At 47.4% G+C, this 18504-nt stretch overlaps 1 protein-coding gene across 1 annotated transcript in view; it reads right to left on the bottom strand.

The window, feature by feature from the left end:
* Positions 1–3019: 3019 nt before the first annotated feature.
* trim65 (tripartite motif containing 65) overlaps positions 3020–18504 on the bottom strand; it is a 98854-nt gene continuing 83369 nt past the window's right edge. Inside the window, exons 5-6 of the mRNA XM_072483013.1 lie at positions 11955–12047; positions 3020–3751 (exon numbers count right to left, since the gene is read on the bottom strand). Of these exons, the coding sequence (XP_072339114.1) occupies positions 3231–3751; positions 11955–12047 (614 nt within the window). The 3' untranslated portion in view covers positions 3020–3230. The remainder of the gene's footprint in view (positions 3752–11954; positions 12048–18504) is intronic.

The following is an 18504-nucleotide window of genomic DNA, read 5'->3' as shown; positions in this document are numbered from 1 at the left end:
TACTGGACTCCCTGAGTATTTCCCCGGGGGCATCGGGAGCGGCGCTGTTGCTAGTGCCTTCAATCCCGACCCCCAACTCTCCTTCATTCTGACCGACTGGGGATCAACCCCTCTGATCCAATTCCGCACCTTTTCCACATTCTCCGTCCAGTAATAATAAATACATCAGGTTCGGAAGACCCAAACCCCGTGGCTCTATTTAGAAGAGCAGGGGAGGGCCCTGGAAAGTAATTCCCTCAATCAACATCGCAAAAAAAGCTATGTGGATGTTCTCACTTTTCCAATGTATGGATTCCTATGTGAGAAAATTGGCCGCGACACTCCAACAGTGACTAAACATCAAAAGTACGTAATTGGGGGGGCAGCACCATGGCGCAGTGGTCAGCATTGCTGCCTCACGGCGCCAAGGTCCCAGGTTCGATCCCGATTCTGGGTCACTGTCCCTGTGGAGTTTGCATATTCTCCCCGTGTCTGCCTGGGTTTCACCCCACAACCCAGGAGTGAATTTAAATACACCCTATGGTGGAATTTAAAATACAGATGGAGGGTGAGAAGGTAAAATCAAGCACTAGTGTTTTGTGCTTAAACAAAGGAGATTACAATGGGATGAGAGAAGAACTAGCTAAGGTAGGCTGGGAGCAAAGACTTTATGGTGAAACAGTTGAGGAACAGTGGAGAACCTTCCAAGTGATTTTTCACAGTGCTCAGCAAAGGTTTATACCAACAAAAAGGAAGGACGGTAGAAAGAGGGAAAATCGACCATGGATATCTAAGGAAATAAGGGAGAGTATCAAATTGAAGGAGAAAGCATATAAAGTGGCAAAGATTAGTGGGAGGCTAGAGGACTGGGAAATCTTTAGGGGGCAACAGAAAGCTACTAAAAAATCTATAAAGAAGAGTAAGATAGGTGTGGCTAAAAAAGAGTGGCTAAGGTAAATATTGGTCCTTTAGAGGATGAGAAGGGAGATTTAATAATGGGAGATGAGAAAATTGCTGAGGAACCGAACAGGTTTTTTGGGTCGGTCTTCACAATGGAAGACACAAATAACATGCCAGTGACTGATAGAAATGAGGCTAAGACAGGTGAGGACCTTGAGAGGATTGTTATCACTAAGGAGGTAGTGATGGGCAAGCTAATGGGGCTAAAGGTAGACAAGTCTCCTGGCCCTGATGGAATGCATCCCAAAGTGCTAAAAGAGATGGCTAGGGAAATTGCAAATGCAGTAGTAATAATTTACCAAAATTCACCAGACTCTGGGGTGGTCCTGGTGGATTGGGAATTAGCAAACGTGACACCACTGTTTAAAAAAGAAGGTAGGCAGAAAGGGGGTAATTATAGGCCAGTGATCTTAACTTCAGTAATAGGGAAGATGCTGGAATCTATCATCAAGGAAGAAATAGCGAGGCATCTGGATGGAAATTGTCCCATTTTCGCAGACGCAGCATGGGTTCATAAAGGGCAGGTCGTGCCTAACTAATTTAGTGGAATTTTTTGAGGACATTACCAGTGCGGTAGATAACGGGGAGCCAATGGATGTGGTATATCTGGATTTCCAGAAAGCCTTTGACAAGGTGCCACACAAAAGTTTGCTGCATAAGATAAAGATGCATGGCATTAAGGGTAAAGTAGTAGCATGGATAGAGGATTGGTTCATTAATAGAAAGCAAAGAGTGGGGATTAATGGGTGTTTCTCTGGTTGGCAATCAGTAGCTAGTGGTGTCCTTCAGGGATCAGTGTTGGGCCCACAATTATTCACAATTTACAAAGATGATTTGGAGTTGGGGACCAAGGGCAATGTGTCCAAGTTTGCAGACGGCACTAAGATGAGTGGTAAAGCAAAAAGTGCAGAGGATACTGGAAGTCTGCAGAGGGATTTGGATAGGCTAAGTGATTGGGCTAGATTCTGGCAGATGGAATACAATGTTGACAACATAAGAACTAGGAGCAGGAGTCGGCCATCTGGCCCCTCGAGCCTGCTCCGCCATTCAATGAGATCATGGCTGATCTTTCATGTACCACACAAATGTGAGGTTATCCATTTTGGTAGGAATAACAGCAAAAGGGATTATTATTTAAATTATAAAATATTAAAACATGCTGCTGTGCAGAGAGACCTGGGTGTGCTAGTGCATGAGTCGCAAAAAGTTGGTTTAAAGGTGCAACAGGTGATTAAGAAGGCGAATGGAATTTTGTCCTTCATTGCTAGAGGGATGGAGTTTAAGACTAGGGAGGTTATGCTGCAATTGTATAAGGTGTTAGTGAGGCCACACCTGGAGTATTGAATGAAATGAAAAATGAAAATCGCTTATTGTCACAAGTAGGCTTCAAATGAAGTTACTGTGAAAAGCCCCTAGTCGCCACATTCCGACGCCTGTTCGGGGAGGCTGGTACGGGAATTGAACCGTGCTGCTGGCCTGCCTCGGTCTGCTTTAAAAGCCAGCGATTTAGCCCAGTGTGCTAAACCAGCCCCTGTAATTGTGTTCAGTTTCAGTATTGTGTTCAGTTTTGGTCTCCTTACTTGAGAAAGGATGTACTGGCACTGGAGGGTGTGCAGAGGAGATTCACTAGGTTACTCCCAGAGCTGAAGGGGTTGGATTACGAGGAGAGGTTGAGTAGACTGGGACTGTACTCGTTGGAATTTAGAAGGATGAGGGGGGTTTTATAGAAACATATAAGATTATGAAGGGAATAGATAGGATAGATGCGGGCAGGTTGTTTCCACTGGCGGGTGAAAGCAGAACTAGGGGGCATAGCCTCAAAATAAGGGGAAGTAGATTTAGGACTGAGTTTAGGAGGAACTTCTTCACACAAAGGATTGTGAATCTATGGAATTCCTTGCCCAGTGAAGCAGTAGAGGATCCTTCATTAAATGTTTTTAAGATAAAAAGATAGTTTTTTGAAGAATAAAGGGATTAAGGGTTATGGTGTTCAGGCCGGAAAGTGGAGCTGAGTCCACAAAAGATCAGCCATGATCTCATTGAATGGCGGAGCAGGCTCGAGGGGCCAGATGGCCTACTCCTGCTCCTAGTTCTTATGTTCTTATGTAACCCAAAGATGTGCAATGTAGGTGGATTGGTCACACTAAATTGCCCCTTAATTGGGAAAAATTAATTGGGTTCTTAAAAAATTTTTTTTTTTTTTAAGTACGTAATTGGCTAGAAGGTGTTTTTGGATGTCTGGTGACTGTGAATAATGATATATAAATGGAAGGGAGGAGTAGGGGCTACTGTTATGGAAGCTGGCAAAGTGTTGCAACAACATGCTCCCCCACCCAAACAGCAGGATACAATGGCTCGGTAAAGACAGACTGAAAGGTGTGGATCAGAGTCATAGTGTTGTCAATGCCAAAGAAAGTCAGGGTGCCCGCAGTGCAGTCCAGGTACACCCCAACTCGTTCATAGTTTGCCGGCTGCAGCTTCACTTCTTGGTTGTCGTGCCAGGCCGAATAGCTCTTACTGAAGACTTGCAGAGCCCAGGAGACATTGTTCCTACCGATCAGGGACAAGTCATCACTGCGGCTGATCTTTTTGTAAGTAATTCCGAGGTAGACCCATTGACTACTGATCTGCACTTCCCAGTAGTGCTGGCCAGTGTCGAAGCTCTCGCAGCAAAGGACCTGCCACACCTTTTCAAATCGCTCTGCATGCATTGGGTATGTCTGGATGAACTTGTGCGAAACCCTGTGGTTGCCTTTGCTCAGAGTGAGGAAGCGGTGAACGGTGTTGGGGTTGAAACTCAGCTGACGATAATCTGTAGACATAGAGGCAATCGAAAATTTATCCATCCTTAGCTGAATGGCATTAAAAACAAAACAGACAACTGCACAGTGAAAAATCCTTAACCCAGCTCTGAATACACAGTGATCCTGTACAGTTACACAGTGAGTGACTCTTACCCTGAATAAACAGTGACTCTGTACAGTTACAGTGAGTGACCCTCACCCTGAATACACAGTGACTCTGTACAGTTACACAGTGAGTGACTCTTACCCTGAATAAACAGTGACTCTGTACAGTTACACAGTGAGTGACCCCTTACCCTGAATAAACAGTGACTCTGTACAGTCACACAGTGAGTGGCCCTTACTCTGAATAAACAGTGACTCTGTACAGTTACACAGTGAGTGACCCTTACCCTGAATAAACAGTGACTCTGTACAGTTACACAGTGAGTGACCCTTACCCTGAATAAACAGTGACTCTGTATAGTTACACAGTGAGTGACCCTTACCCTGAATACACAGTGACTCTGTACAGTTACACAGTGAGTGACTCTTACCCTGAATAAACAGTGACTCTGTACAGTTACACAGTGAGTGACCCTTACCCTGAATAAACAGTGACTCTGTACAGTTACACAGTGAGTGACCCCTTACTCTGAATAAACAGTGACTCTGTACAGTGACACAGTGAGTGGCCCTTACTCTGAATAAACAGTGACTCTGTACAGTGACACAGTGAGTGACCCTTACCCTGAATAAACAGTGACTCTGTACAGTTACACAGTGAGTGACCCCTTACTCTGAATAAACAGTGACTCTGTACAGTGACACAGTGAGTGACCCTTACCCTGAATAAACAGTGAGTCTGTACAGTTACACAGTGAGTGACCCTTACCCTGAATAAACAGTGAGTCTGTACAGTTACACAGTGAGTGACTCTTACCCTGAATAAACAGTGACTCTGTACAGTTACACAGTGAGTGACCCTTACCCTGAATAAACAGTGACTCTGTACAGTTACACAGTGAGTGACCCTTACCCTGAATAAACAGTGACTCTGTACAGTTACACAGTGAGTGACCCTTACCCTGAATAAACAGTGACTCTGTACAGTTACACAGTGAGTGACCCTTACCCTGAATAAACAGTGACTCTGTACAGTTACACAGTGAGTGACCCTTACCCTGAATAAACAGTGAGTCTGTACAGTTACACAGTGAGTGACTCTTACCCTGAATAAACAGTGACTCTGTACAGTTACACAGTGAGTGACCCTTACCCTGAATAAACAGTGACTCTGTACAGTGACACAGTGAGTGACCCTTACTCTGAATAAACAGTGACTCTGTACAGTTACACAGTGAGTGACCCCTTACCCTGAATAAACAGTGACTCTGTACAGTCACACAGTGAGTGACCCCTTACCCTGAATACACAGTGACTCTGTACAGTTACACAGTGAGTGACCCCTTACTCTGAATAAACAGTGACTCTGTACAGTGACACAGTGAGTGACCCTTACCCTGAATAAACAGTGACTCTGTACAGTTACACAGTGAGTGACCCTTACCCTGAATAAACAGTGACTCTGTACAGTGACACAGTGAGTGACCCTTACCCTGAATAAACAGTGACTCTGTACAGTTACACAGTGAGTGACCCTTACCCTGAATAAACAGTGACTCTGTACAGTGACACAGTGAGTGACCCTTACCCTGAATACACAGTGACTCTGTACAGTTACACAGTGAGTGACCCCTTACCCTGAATACACAGTGACTCTGTACAGTTACACAGTGAGTGACCCTTACCCTGAATAAACAGTGACTCTGTACAGTTACACAGTGAGTGACCCTTACCCTGAATAAACAGTGACTCTGTACAGTTACACAGTGAGTGACCCTTACCCTGAATAAACAGTGACTCTGTACAGTTACACAGTGAGTGACCCTTACCCTGAATAAACAGTGACACTGTACAGTCACACAGTGAGTGACCCTTACCCTGAATAAACAGTGACTCTGTACAGTTACACAGTGAGTGACTCTTACCCTGAATAAACAGTGACTCTGTACAGTCACAGTGAGTGACCCTTACTCTGAATAAACAGTGACTCTGTACAGTGACACAGTGAGTGGCCCTTACCCTGAATAAACAGTGACTCTGTACAGTGACACAGTGAGTGGCCCTTACCCTGAATAAACAGTGACTCTGTACAGTGACACAGTGAGTAACCCCTTACCCTGAATACACAGTGACTCTGTACAGTTACACAGTGAGTGACCCTTACCCTGAATAAACAGTGACTCTGTACAGTTACACAGTGAGTGACCCTTACCCTGAATAAACAGTGACTCTGTACAGTTACACAGTGAGTGACCCCTTACCCTGAATACACAGTGACTCTGTACAGTTACACAGTGAGTGACCCCTTACCCTGAATACACAGTGACTCTGTACAGTTACACAGTGAGTGACCCTTACCCTGAATAAACAGTGACTCTGTACAGTGACACAGTGAGTGACCCTTACTCTGAATAAACAGTGACTCTGTACAGTTACACAGTGAGTGACCCCTTACTCTGAATAAACAGTGACTCTGTACAGTGACACAGTGAGTGACCCTTACCCTGAATACACAGTGACTCTGTACAGTTACACAGTGAGTGACCCCTTACCCTGAATAAACAGTGACTCTGTACAGTCACACAGTGAGTGACCCCTTACCCTGAATACACAGTGACTCTGTACAGTTACACAGTGAGTGACCCCTTACTCTGAATAAACAGTGACTCTGTACAGTGACACAGCGAGTGACCCTTACCCTGAATAAACAGTGACTCTGTACAGTGACACAGTGAGTAACCCCTTACCCTGAATACACAGTGACTCTGTACAGTTACACAGTGAGTGACCCTTACCCTGAATAAACAGTGACTCTGTACAGTTACACAGTGAGTGACCCTTACCCTGAATAAACAGTGACTCTGTACAGTTACACAGTGAGTGACCCCTTACCCTGAATACACAGTGACTCTGTACAGTTACACAGTGAGTGACCCTTACCCTGAATAAACAGTGACTCTGTACAGTTACACAGTGAGTGACCCTTACCCTGAATAAACAGTGACTCTGTACAGTTACACAGTGAGTGACCCTTACCCTGAATAAACAGTGACACTGTACAGTCACACAGTGAGTGACCCTTACCCTGAATAAACAGTGACTCTGTACAGTTACACAGTGAGTGACTCTTACCCTGAATAAACAGTGACTCTGTACAGTCACAGTGAGTGACCCTTACTCTGAATAAACAGTGACTCTGTACAGTGACACAGTGAGTGGCCCTTACCCTGAATAAACAGTGACTCTGTACAGTGACACAGTGAGTGGCCCTTACCCTGAATAAACAGTGACTCTGTACAGTGACACAGTGAGTGGCCCTTACCCTGAATAAACAGTGACTCTGTACAGTCACAGTGAGTGACCCTTACTCTGAATAAACAGTGACTCTGTACAGTTACACAGTGAGTGGCCCTTACCCTGAATAAACAGTGACTCTGTACAGTCACAGTGAGTGACCCTTACTCTGAATAAACAGTGACTCTGTACAGTGACACAGTGAGTGACCCTTATCCTGAATAAACAGTGGCTCTGTACAGTCACAGTGAGTAACCTCTTACTCTGAATAAACTGTGACACTGTACAGTGACACAGTGAGTGACCCTTACCCTGAATAAACAGTGACTCTGTACAGTTACACAGTGAGTGGCCCTTACCCTGAATAAACAGTGACTCTGTACAGTTACACAGTGAGTGGCCCTTACCCTGAATAAACAGTGACTCTGTACAGTTACACAGTGAGTGGCCCTTACCCTGAATAAACAGTGACTCTGTACAGTTACACAGTGAGTGGCCCTTACCCTGAATAAACAGTGACTCTGTACAGTTACACAGTGAGTGGCCCTTACTCTGAATAAACTGTGACACTGTACAGTTGCACAGTGAGTGACCCTTATCCTGAATAAACAGTGGCTCTGTACAGTCACAGTGAGTGACCCCTTACTCTGAATACACAGTGACTCTGTACAGTTACACAGTGAGTGGCCCTTACCCTGAATACACAGTGACTCTGTACAGTTACACAGTGAGTGGCCCTTACCCTGAATAAACAGTGACTCTGTACAGTTACACAGTGAGTGGCCCTTACCCTGAATACACAGTGACTCTGTACAGTTACACAGTGAGTGGCCCTTACCCTGAATAAACAGTGACTCTGTACAGTTACACAGTGAGTGGCCCTTACCCTGAATACACAGTGGCTCTGTACAGTTACACAGTGAGTGATCCTTACTCTGAATAAACTGTGACACTGTACAGTGACACAGTGAGTGACCCTTATCCTGAATAAACAGTGGCTCTGTACAGTCACAGTGAGTGACCCCTTACTCTGAATAAACTGTGACACTGTACAGTTACACAGTGAGTGACCCTTATCCTGAATAAACAGTGACTCTATACAGTTACACAATAAGTGACCCTTATCCTGAATACACGGTGACTCTGTACGGTTACAGAATGAGTGATCCTTAACCTGAATAAACAGTAAGAAGTCTTACAACACCAAGTTAAAGTCCAACAGGTTTGTTTCGATGTCACTAGCTTTCGGAGCGCTGCTCCTTCCTCAGGTGAATGAAGAGGTATGTTCCAGAAACACATATATAGACAACCCTCCGAAAGCTAGTGGCATCGAAACAAACCTGTTGGACTTTAACCTGGTGTTGTAAGACTTCTTACTGTGCTCACCCCAGTCCAACGCCGGCATCTCCACATCATGAATAAACAGTGATGTGGAGATGCCGGCATTGGACTGGGGTGAGCACAGTAAGAAGTCTTACAACATCAGGTTAAAGTCCCATAGGTTTGTTTCAAATCACTAGCTTTCGGATCACTGCTCCAACCTCAGGTGAATGAAGAGGTGGGTTCCAAAAACATATACATAGACAAAGTCAAAGATGCAATACGATACTTTGAATGCGAGTCTTTGCAGAATGCGAGTCTTTGGAGGTAATTAAGTCAACAGGTCCAGACGGAGCAACTGGAGAAAGGGATAATCACAGGTTAAAGAGGTGTGGAATTGTCTCAAGCCAGGACAGCTGGTAGGATTTTGCAAGCCCAGGCAAGATGGTGGGGGGTGAATGTAATGCGACATGAATCCAAGGTCCATGTTGAGGCCGTACTCATGTGTGCGGAACTTGGCTATAAGTTTATGTTCGGCGATTCTGCGTTGTCGCGCGTCCTGAAGGCTGCCTTGGAGAACGCTTACCCGAAGATCAGAGGCTGAATGCCCTTGACTGCTGAATTGTTCCCCGACTGGACGGGAACATTCCTGCCTGGTGATTGTTGCGCGATGTCCGTTCATCCGTTGTTGCAGCGTCTGCATGGTCTCGCCAATGTACCACGCTTCGGGACATCCTTTCCTGCAGCGTATGAGGTAAACAACGTTGGCCGAGTCGCACGAGTATATACCACGTACCTGGTGGGTGGTGTTCTCACGTGTAATGGTGGTACCCATGTCGATGATCTGGCACGTCTTGCAGAGATTGCCATGGCAGGGTTGTGTGGTGTCGTGGTCGCTGTTCTGAAGGCTGGGTAGTTTGCTGCAAACAATGGTTTGTTTGAGGTTGCGCGGCTGTTTGAAGGCAAGTAGTGGGGGGTGGGGATGACCTTGGCCAGATGTTCATCTTCATCGATGACGTGTTGAAAGCTGCGAAGATGTCATAGTTTCTCCTCTCCGGGGAAGTACTGGACGACGAAGGGTACTCTGTCGATTGTGTCCCGTGTTTGTCTTCTGAGGAGTTTGTTGCGGTTTTCTGCTGTGACAGGTTGGAACTGTCGATCGATGAGTCGAGCGCCATATCCTGTTCGTACGAGGGCACCTTTTAGCGTCTGTAGATGTCTGTTACGCTCCTCCTCGTCTGAGAAGATCCTGCATATACGGAGGGCTTGTCCATAGGGGGTGGCTTCATTAATGTGTTTCGGGTGGAATCTGGAGAAGTGGAGCATCGTGAGGCTATCCGTGGGCTTGCGATAAAACAAAGTGCTGAGGTGACCGTCCTTGATGGAGATGAGTGTGTCCAAGAATGTAACCGATTCTGTAGAGTAGGCCATGGTGAGTCTGATGGTGGGATGGAACTTATTGATGTCATCGTGTGGTCGTCTCAGTGATTCTTCACCGTAGGTCCAAAGGAAAAAAATGTAATCGATGTATCTGGTTTAAAACGTCAGTTGAAGGTCCTGTGCGGTGAGGTGGTCTTGCTCAAATTTGTGCATGAAGATGTTGGCATATTGTGGTGCGAGTTTGGTCCCCATGGCTGTTCTGTGTGTCTGGATGAAGAACTTGTTGTCGAAGGTGAAGACGTTGTGATCCAGAATGAAGCAGATGAGTTACAGAATTGCATCTGGAGATTGGCAATTGTCAGTGTTGAGTACTGAGGCAGTTGTAGCAATGCTGTCGTCATGGGGGATGCTGGTGTAGAGTGCCGAGAGGTCCATTGTGACGAGGAATGTTCCTGGTTCAACTGGTCCATGGGTGCTGAGTTTCTGTAAGAAGTCCGTCGTAGCGCGACGGAAGCTGGGCGTTCCTTGTACGGGTTTCAAGATGCCCTTAATGTAGCCAGAGAGGTTCTCACACAGGGTCCCATTGCCTGATACAATAGGATGGCCTGGTGTGTTGGCCTTGTGTGTTTTCGGGAGACGGCCTTCAGGAAGCGCGACGATGCAGAATGGCCGAGCAGAAACTTATCGCCAAGTTTCGCACACATGAGTATGGCCTCAACCGGGACTTTGGATTCATGTTGCATTACATTCACCCCCCACCATCTGGCCTGGGCGTGCAAAATCCTACCAATTGTCCTGGCTTGAGACAATTCACACCTCTTTAACCTGTGATTATCCCTCTCTCCATTTGCTCCGTCTGGACCTGTAGAATTAATTACCTGCAATGACTCACATTCAAAATATCGTATTGCATATTTGAATCTGTCTATATATATATTTCTGGAACCCACCTCTTCATTCACCTGAGGAAGGAGCAGTGCTCTGAAAGCTAGTGATTTGAAACAAACCTGTTGTCTTTAACCTGGTGTTGTAATACTTTTACTGTGCTCACCCCAGATCAACGCCGGCATCTCCACATCTCTGTATAGTTACACAGTGAGTGACCCTTACTCTGAATAAACAGTGACTCTGTACAGTTACACAGTGAGTGACCCCTTACCCTGAATAAACAGTGACTCTGTACAGTCACACAGTGAGTAACCCCTTACTCTGAATAAACAGTGACTCTGTACAGTGACACAGTGAGTGACCCTTACCCTGAATAAACAGTGACTCTGTACAGTTACACAGTGAGTAACCCCTTACTCCCAATAAACAGTGACTCTGTACAATGACACAATGAATGACCCTTACCCTGAATAAACAGTGACTCTGTACAGTCACACAGTGAGTAACCCCTTACTCTGAATAAACAATGACTCTGTGCAGTCACACAGTGAGTGACCCCTTACCCTGAATAAACAGTGGCTCTGTACAGTTACACAGTGAGTGACTCTTACCCTGAATAAACAGTGACTCTGTACAGTCACACAGTGAGTAACCTCTTACTCTGAATAAACAGTGACTCTGTACAGTGACACAGTGAGTGATCCTTACCCTGAATAAACAGTGACTCTGTACAGTCACACAGTGAGTGACCCTTACCCTGAGTAAACAGTGACTCTGTACAGTTACAGTGAGTGCCCCCTTACTCTGAGTAAACAGTGACTCTGTACAGTTACACAGTGAGTGACCCCTTACCCTGAATAAACAGTGACTCTGTAAAGTTACACAGTGAGTGATCCTTACCCTGAATAAACAGTGACTCTGTACAGTTACACAGTGAGTGACCCTTACCCTGAATAAACAGTGACTCTGTAAAGTTACACAGTGAGTGATCCTTACCCTGCTGAATAAACAGTGACTCTGTAGTTTCACAATGAGTGACCCTTACTCTGAATAAATGGCGACTACACTTACACAGAGTATAACTAAATGAGAATATTTTATAGATCTGTAACAGCCGAATCTGACTAATGTAAGTTTAGAATTTTATCATTAGTTTGATCCGAATGGAACACAATAATCACACAAGTGTGTTTGATTAATGAGTAACTGAATAATTATACTCACTCTGTAGGAATGGTTCCTTGATGTGCAAATGTGTTGGGAGTGGCCGAGGCTCAAGAGGTTTCACTGAAGCACATTGGTCAGTCACAGTGGACTCTGCACCAAAGAGATTAGTTACAAAGAAAAGGGTTAGTCACCAGCTCTATATTGGTGGGTTTTGCAAGGTGCTGGACAACATTTGGTAGATCCTATTAAGGCATTCGTAGTTTTAGGTCAGGCGTGTCTGGTTCCCAGCCATGTGGCCCCCGGAATGATTACTGAAAATGTCGGTAAGACGGGTTAGTGAGTTTGAGGATTTCTCCAGGTGAAGCAAGGTGAGTAAATGAGTGTGAGGGAGGGTGAGTGAGGGAGGGCGAATGTGAGGAAGGGTGAGTTAGTGTGAGTAAGTGAATGTGGCGGAAGGTGGGTCAATGAGTGTGAGAGAAGGTGAATGAGTGAGTGTGAGGGAGGGTGAGTGAGTGAGAATGAAGGAAGGCAAGTGTGAAGGAAGGTGGGCAAATAAGTGTGAGTGAGGGTGAGTAAGGGAGTGTGAGATAGCTACCGCGAGGGAGGGTGAATACACTGGTTTCATCTCAGACTGTTTCCAGGGAGAAGGATAAAGTTGGTAAGCTAGGGAATGGGTACCAGTAACAATGACTTCAGTCATTCTGGATGTCAGATAAGCAAGACTGATAATTTAGTAACAGTGGAGCAATTACAGAATCCATAGGGTCCCTACAGTGTGGAAGGAGGCCATTCAGCCCATTGAGCCTGCACTGACCCTCTGAAAGAGATCCCTACCTAGGCCCTCTGTCCCGCCCGTTCCCCGTAACCCCACCTAACCTACATATATTTGGACCCGATGGGGCAATTTAGAAGGCCAATCCAACTAATGCTGTACTTTAAGATGTTGCCAAGGATCCACGTGCAGATAAGAAATAGGAGAAGGCCAACAACTCCATCAACAATTGAAACAGAACTGAGTGATGAACTTGTCCCCCAAATTACTGACCATCAGCTTGGTGGTTGACACATAGTGTTCTACTCAACTGTATCAGAGTTGGCAAAACAAGGCTACTACAGCAGGCCAATCCAATAGGAAGGCTTATATCATCAAATGATGATACAGCAGGTTGATCAAAGGAAGGGCAGGAGGCCTGTGCTTCAGAGAGGTCTTTTTCAAAATATTTTAATTGAAAACTTTTTTGTTATAACAAAATAATATAAAAATATAAATCAGATATCTCAAGGTACAATTTAAAAGTAGCACAATCATTAATCAGAAACACATCCGATCTTAACCCCTCAACATTAAACTAACCCCCCCCCCCACCCCCAACAACTAACAGTGACTAATGCTTTGAAAAAGGAAATTAATGGCTGCCATCTTAAGTAGAACCCTTCTCCCGGCCCCCTAATTGTGTACTTGACCTGCTCCAAATGTCGGAACTCCATGAGGTCACGCAACCAGGCCGAGGCACTGGGCAGAGTAGGAGACCTCAACCCAAGTGTCATGATATTCAAACACACACATCATGATAGATAGACCAACAGACCAATTAGCACACATAACACGACAGCCAATCACAGACAAGAGCAGACACAGTATAAGACAAGAAACACGACACCTGGTGGACAGTCCATCTAGAGACAAGGACAAGGACAGGACCTGATTAACAAGACACTCACACGGTCACCACGTGCTGAGTCCCAAGACAGATCTGTAAATAACAAGTTGGGATAAAACTGCGTTGTACCAATCGCAACCGTGTTGGTTCATCTGTACCTCAGAGCACCCAACACCACACCAAGCAGGACTAACCTCCGGGCTATTAACAAGGCAAAGGCATGGACATCCGCCTTCACCCCTATCTGCAGCACTGGGGAGTCTGATACCCCCAAAATGGCCACCAGCGGACAAGGCCCCAGTTTGACAGTAAGAATCTCTAACTAGGTGATTAAGAAGCCTAATAATTTGGGATACGACCAGACCATATGGGTATGGTTAGCTGGCATTCAGAACAACACCTTGCACCCATCCTCCACCCCTGAGAAAAACTCCCAGCCTCGCCTTGGTCAGATGAGCCCAGTGCACCATCTTGAACTGGATCAAGCAAGCGGACGTGGAGCTGACCCTATGAAGAGCCTCGCTCCACACCGCCCCATCCAGAACAGGACCCACTTCACCCTCCCATTTCATCGTTACCTCGTCCAACAGAGCCAACTCCGCCGACAGGATCTGGTCATAAATACCGGAAATACTCCCCTCACCAGACCCGGCCAGAGATAAGATCCTCTTCAACAGGTAGGGCGATAGTGCCAAAGCCAAGGGTAATGAAGGAAAATCCTTACCCAAAAAATTGTGAATCTGGAAATATGTTTAGCTCACTGGGCTAAATCGCTGGCTATTAAAGCAGACCAAGGCAGGCCAGCAGCACGGTTCAATTCCTGTACCAGCCTCCCCGAACAGGTGCCGGAATGTAGCGACTAGGGGCTTTTCACAGTAATTTCATTGAAGCCTACTTGTGACAATAAGCGATTTTCATTTTCATTCATTTATTTCATCTAAACAGATTATCCCCAGGGAGTTGAAATTTTTCTGACAGCTCCTCAAAACTGGCAAAACCACCCTCTATAAACAGGTCCCCAAACCTCTCCAGACCCCTCTCCCGCATGACCTAAATGCCAAGTCTAAGCCCGCTAACACAAAGAGTTGATTATTAGAGATAGGGAGCAGGATTCTCCCAACGGGAGTCTTAAGTGCCGACGCCGGAGTAAAAACCGGAGTGTTTTACGCCCGCGTCGGCTTCCGTTCCCAGACCCCTATTCTCCCCCCTCCGTGGGGCTCGCAGGGGCGTTACGCAATTTACGGGGGCGGGGCCACGGCGTGGCTTCAGAGACCCGGCGCCTTGGGTCTTGCGCATACGCAGTTGGGCCGGCGCCAACTAGCGCATGCGCGGTGGCCGTCCTCCCACAGGCACAAACATGGCGGATGGATCCAGGCTCACCGGCGGAAGAAAGGAGGCCCGCCGACAGCGGTCGGTTGGTCCCGATCACGTACCAGGCTATTCCGGAGGCCCCCCCTGGGAACGGTGCCCCCCCCCCCCCCCCAACCCCCACAGGCCGTCCCCCAAGCCTTTGTGACGAGTACCCGCCGGCAGCGACCAGGTGTGGACGGCGCCGGCGGGACTAGGCCGTTTACGCGCGGCCACTCGGCCCATCTGGGCCGGAGAATCGCCGCTCGCCGCGCGATTTGCGCGGCGCTGGTTTTGGGGGGGGGGGGAGAGTCGTGTGCGGGGGTCGGGGCGGCGTGGAGCGATTCGCGCGGCACCTCGGTGATTCTCCCACCCGGCGGGGGGGGGGGGGGGGGGGCGGGGGGGGGGGAACACCGCCCAGGGTCTAACGACATGGAGCTGAGTTTAAAATGTTGTCTGGGGTCTCCCGGTGATGACATTTAGAAGGAGGTCGCACGTAAGGCACCTTCCGCTAGAGTCCTTGGTTTTTGGCCATTTTGGTCATTATATAAATGATTTGGAAGAAAATGTAGCTAGTCTGATTAGTAAGCTCGCAAACAACACAAAAATTGGTGGAGTTGTGGATAGTGAAGAGGATTGTCAGAGGATACAGCAGGATATAAACTGGTCTTGGGCGGAGAAATGGCAGATGGAGTTTATTGGACAAGTGTGAAGTAATGCACTTTGGAAGGTCCAATGCATGTAGGAATTACACAATAAACAGTAGACAGGCAGAGAGATCTGGACGTGTATGTCCACCGATCACTGAAAGTGGCAACACATGTGGATAAGTTGGTCAAGAAGGCATACAGCATGCTGGTTTTCATCGGTTGGGGCATTGAACATAAAAATTGGCAAGTCATGCTGCAGCTGTACAGGACCTTATTTCGGCCTCATTTGGAATATTGTGTACAATTCTGGTCGCCACACTACCAGAAGGATGTGGATGCTTTGGAGAGGGTACAGAAGTGGTTTATTAGGATGTTGCCTGGTATGGAGGGCAGTAGCTATGAGGAGAGGTTAGATAAACTCAGTCTGTTCTCACTGGAACGACGGAGAGTCAACCTGATAGAGGTCTACAAGATTATAAGTGGTATGGACGGACTGGATAGTTTTTTACACAGAGGGTGGTAAATATATGGAACGCGCTGCCTGGGGAGGTGGTGGGAGCAGGTACGATAGCGGCATTTAAGGGACATCTAGAAAAATATATGAATAGGGTGGGAATGGAAGGACTCCGTAAGTGCAGACGGTTCTAGTTTAGGCAGGTACCATGGTCGGCGCAGGCTTGGAGGGCCGAAGAGCCTGTTCCTGTGCTGTATTGTTCTTTGTTCTTTGCTTTTTGTTCATCCGGTTTCTGGGGGTAATTGGTGGATAGATACCTCTCATTTGAGAGCTTTTAACAAGAGGATGTCAAAAAGTGCAAGGAAGAAAAATATTGGTAAGAAAGGTGTGAGTGGTAGCCCTCCTGAAGAGCTGAGCAAGGTACGGAGTCCGGTGGGATTGAACATGGTGCAAGCAAGCTCGTCCGGTGGGGCCGCATTTATTCCAGTGGATAAGCTGGGGGTGGTAATGGCTGTCTAATTTGAAAGGCAGAGCAGCAAATATTTTGAAAGGCAAGGGAGAGAGATGATGGAGACCCACAAAACATCGGTGGAGGACGCATTGGTCCCAATAAAGGAGGCATTGGGGAAGACCTTGGGGACAGTGCGGGAGCATGGTGAGGTACTGAAGGGGGTGGAGGAGACACTGCCACAACACAGTGAACAGTTAGCCTCGCTGGATGCCTTGCCGCAGAGCGTGGAGGACAGGATTAAGGACCCAAGGACTACGGTCGAGGACCTGGAGAATAGGTCAAGGCGGTAGAACCTCAGGATCATGGGGTTGACGGTCTGGGTGGAGGGCCTGAGGCTGGCTGAATATTTTGCGTCAATGTTTATGAAGCTAATGGGGGAGGAGGACCAGGACTGCCCCATTGAGCTGGATAGGACCCATCGGTTGCTCCTAGGGGCCCAGTGAAGTGTGCAAGAGTTTTCTCTCACTGGAAGAGTTTGAAGGCAATGTGGTACTTTTGCAGGAGACCGACTTGCAAGTGAGGGATCAGATTAGACTTCGGAAGGGTTGGGTGAGTCAGGTGTTTCACTCGGATCTTGATAGCGGGGCCCGGGGAGGAGGGGGGTGGTAATATTAATTTGGGGGGTGATTTTAATTGCGTCCTAGAGCCGAGGATGAACAGGTGTGCCCCAAGTCAATGGGAAGATTGAGGATGGGAAGGAGCTGGGGGAGGGGGGGGGGGGGGGATTATGGAAAGGAATGGTGGCACCATGGAGGTTTAAGAACCCAGGGGAGAGGGAGTACTCCTTCACGCACGTGAACAAAGTATACTCCAGAATTGACTTTTTTGTGGCGAGTCGAGCAGTGTTGGTGGGAGTGGAGTACGTGAGAATCGTGATCTCTGACTATGCACCGCAGTAGCTGGAAGTTAGACTTAGCTCAAGGCAGGAGCTGAGGCTGGGTTGGAGGATAGCCTTAGGGTTTCTAGCGGATAAGGGGTTCTGTGAGAAGTTGCGGGCAGTGATCAGAGACTATGTGGAGTTAAATCAGAATGGGGAGGTATCGGAGGCCACATTTTGGGAGGCGTTGAAGGCGGTGGTTCGGGGGAGATTATCTCGTTCAAGGCACACAGAGATAGGAGAAGGAGGAAGGTTTAGGGACGGTTGTTGGATAAGATAGTCGAGGTGGACAGGAAATATTCGAGGGCACCCACCAAGGAGAGGTTGGTGGAGAGAACAACGTTACACGAGCTGTATGCCAGCTCATCAGCTACGGAGGCAGGCTGCATCTAAGGAAATCCTGAGAGTACGGACAGGGAAGGGGGCGGTAGTGTCGGAGCCGGGGAAGATAAATGAGGCATTCAGGGAGTATTATGAGAAGTTAAATAGGGCTGTTCCGGGTGATGAGGAAGGCAACATGGGGCAGTTTCTGGATGGGCTGGAATTCCCACTGCTGTATGAGGAGAAGAGGCAGGTGTTGGAGGAGACTTTAGGGTTGAGAGAGGTGATGGAGAGCATAAAAGGGATGAAGTCGGGGAAGGCCCCGGGGTCATAGAACATAGATATAACAGTGCAGAAGGTGGCCATTCGGCCCATCGAGTCTGCACCGGCTCTTGGAAAGAGCATCCCACTTAAACTCCCCACCTCCACCCTATCCCCGTAACCCAATAACCCCACCTAATCTTTTTTGGACACTAAGGGCAATTTAGCATGGCCAATCCACCTAACCTGCACATCTTTGGACTGTGGGAGGAAACCAGAGCACCAGGAGGAAACACGCGCACACACGGGGAGAACATGCAGACTCCACACAGACAGTGATCCAAGCCAGGAATCGAACCTGGGACCCTGGCGCTGTGAAGCCACCGTGCTAACCACTATGCTACCGTGCTGCCCTCGGTCGGACGGTTGCCTGGTTGAGTTTTGTAAGGAGTTTGTGACGGTGTGGCAGATGGCACAGCATTTATTGGGGATGTTTAGCGAGGCGCTGGAGGAGGGTGAGTTGCC

This window comes from Scyliorhinus torazame, chromosome 18 (genome assembly GCF_047496885.1).
Source record: "Scyliorhinus torazame isolate Kashiwa2021f chromosome 18, sScyTor2.1, whole genome shotgun sequence".
Lineage (NCBI taxonomy): Eukaryota > Metazoa > Chordata > Chondrichthyes > Carcharhiniformes > Scyliorhinidae > Scyliorhinus > Scyliorhinus torazame.
The sequence above is the reverse complement of the archived record's forward strand: the minus strand, read 5'-3'. Positions and strand labels throughout refer to the sequence as shown.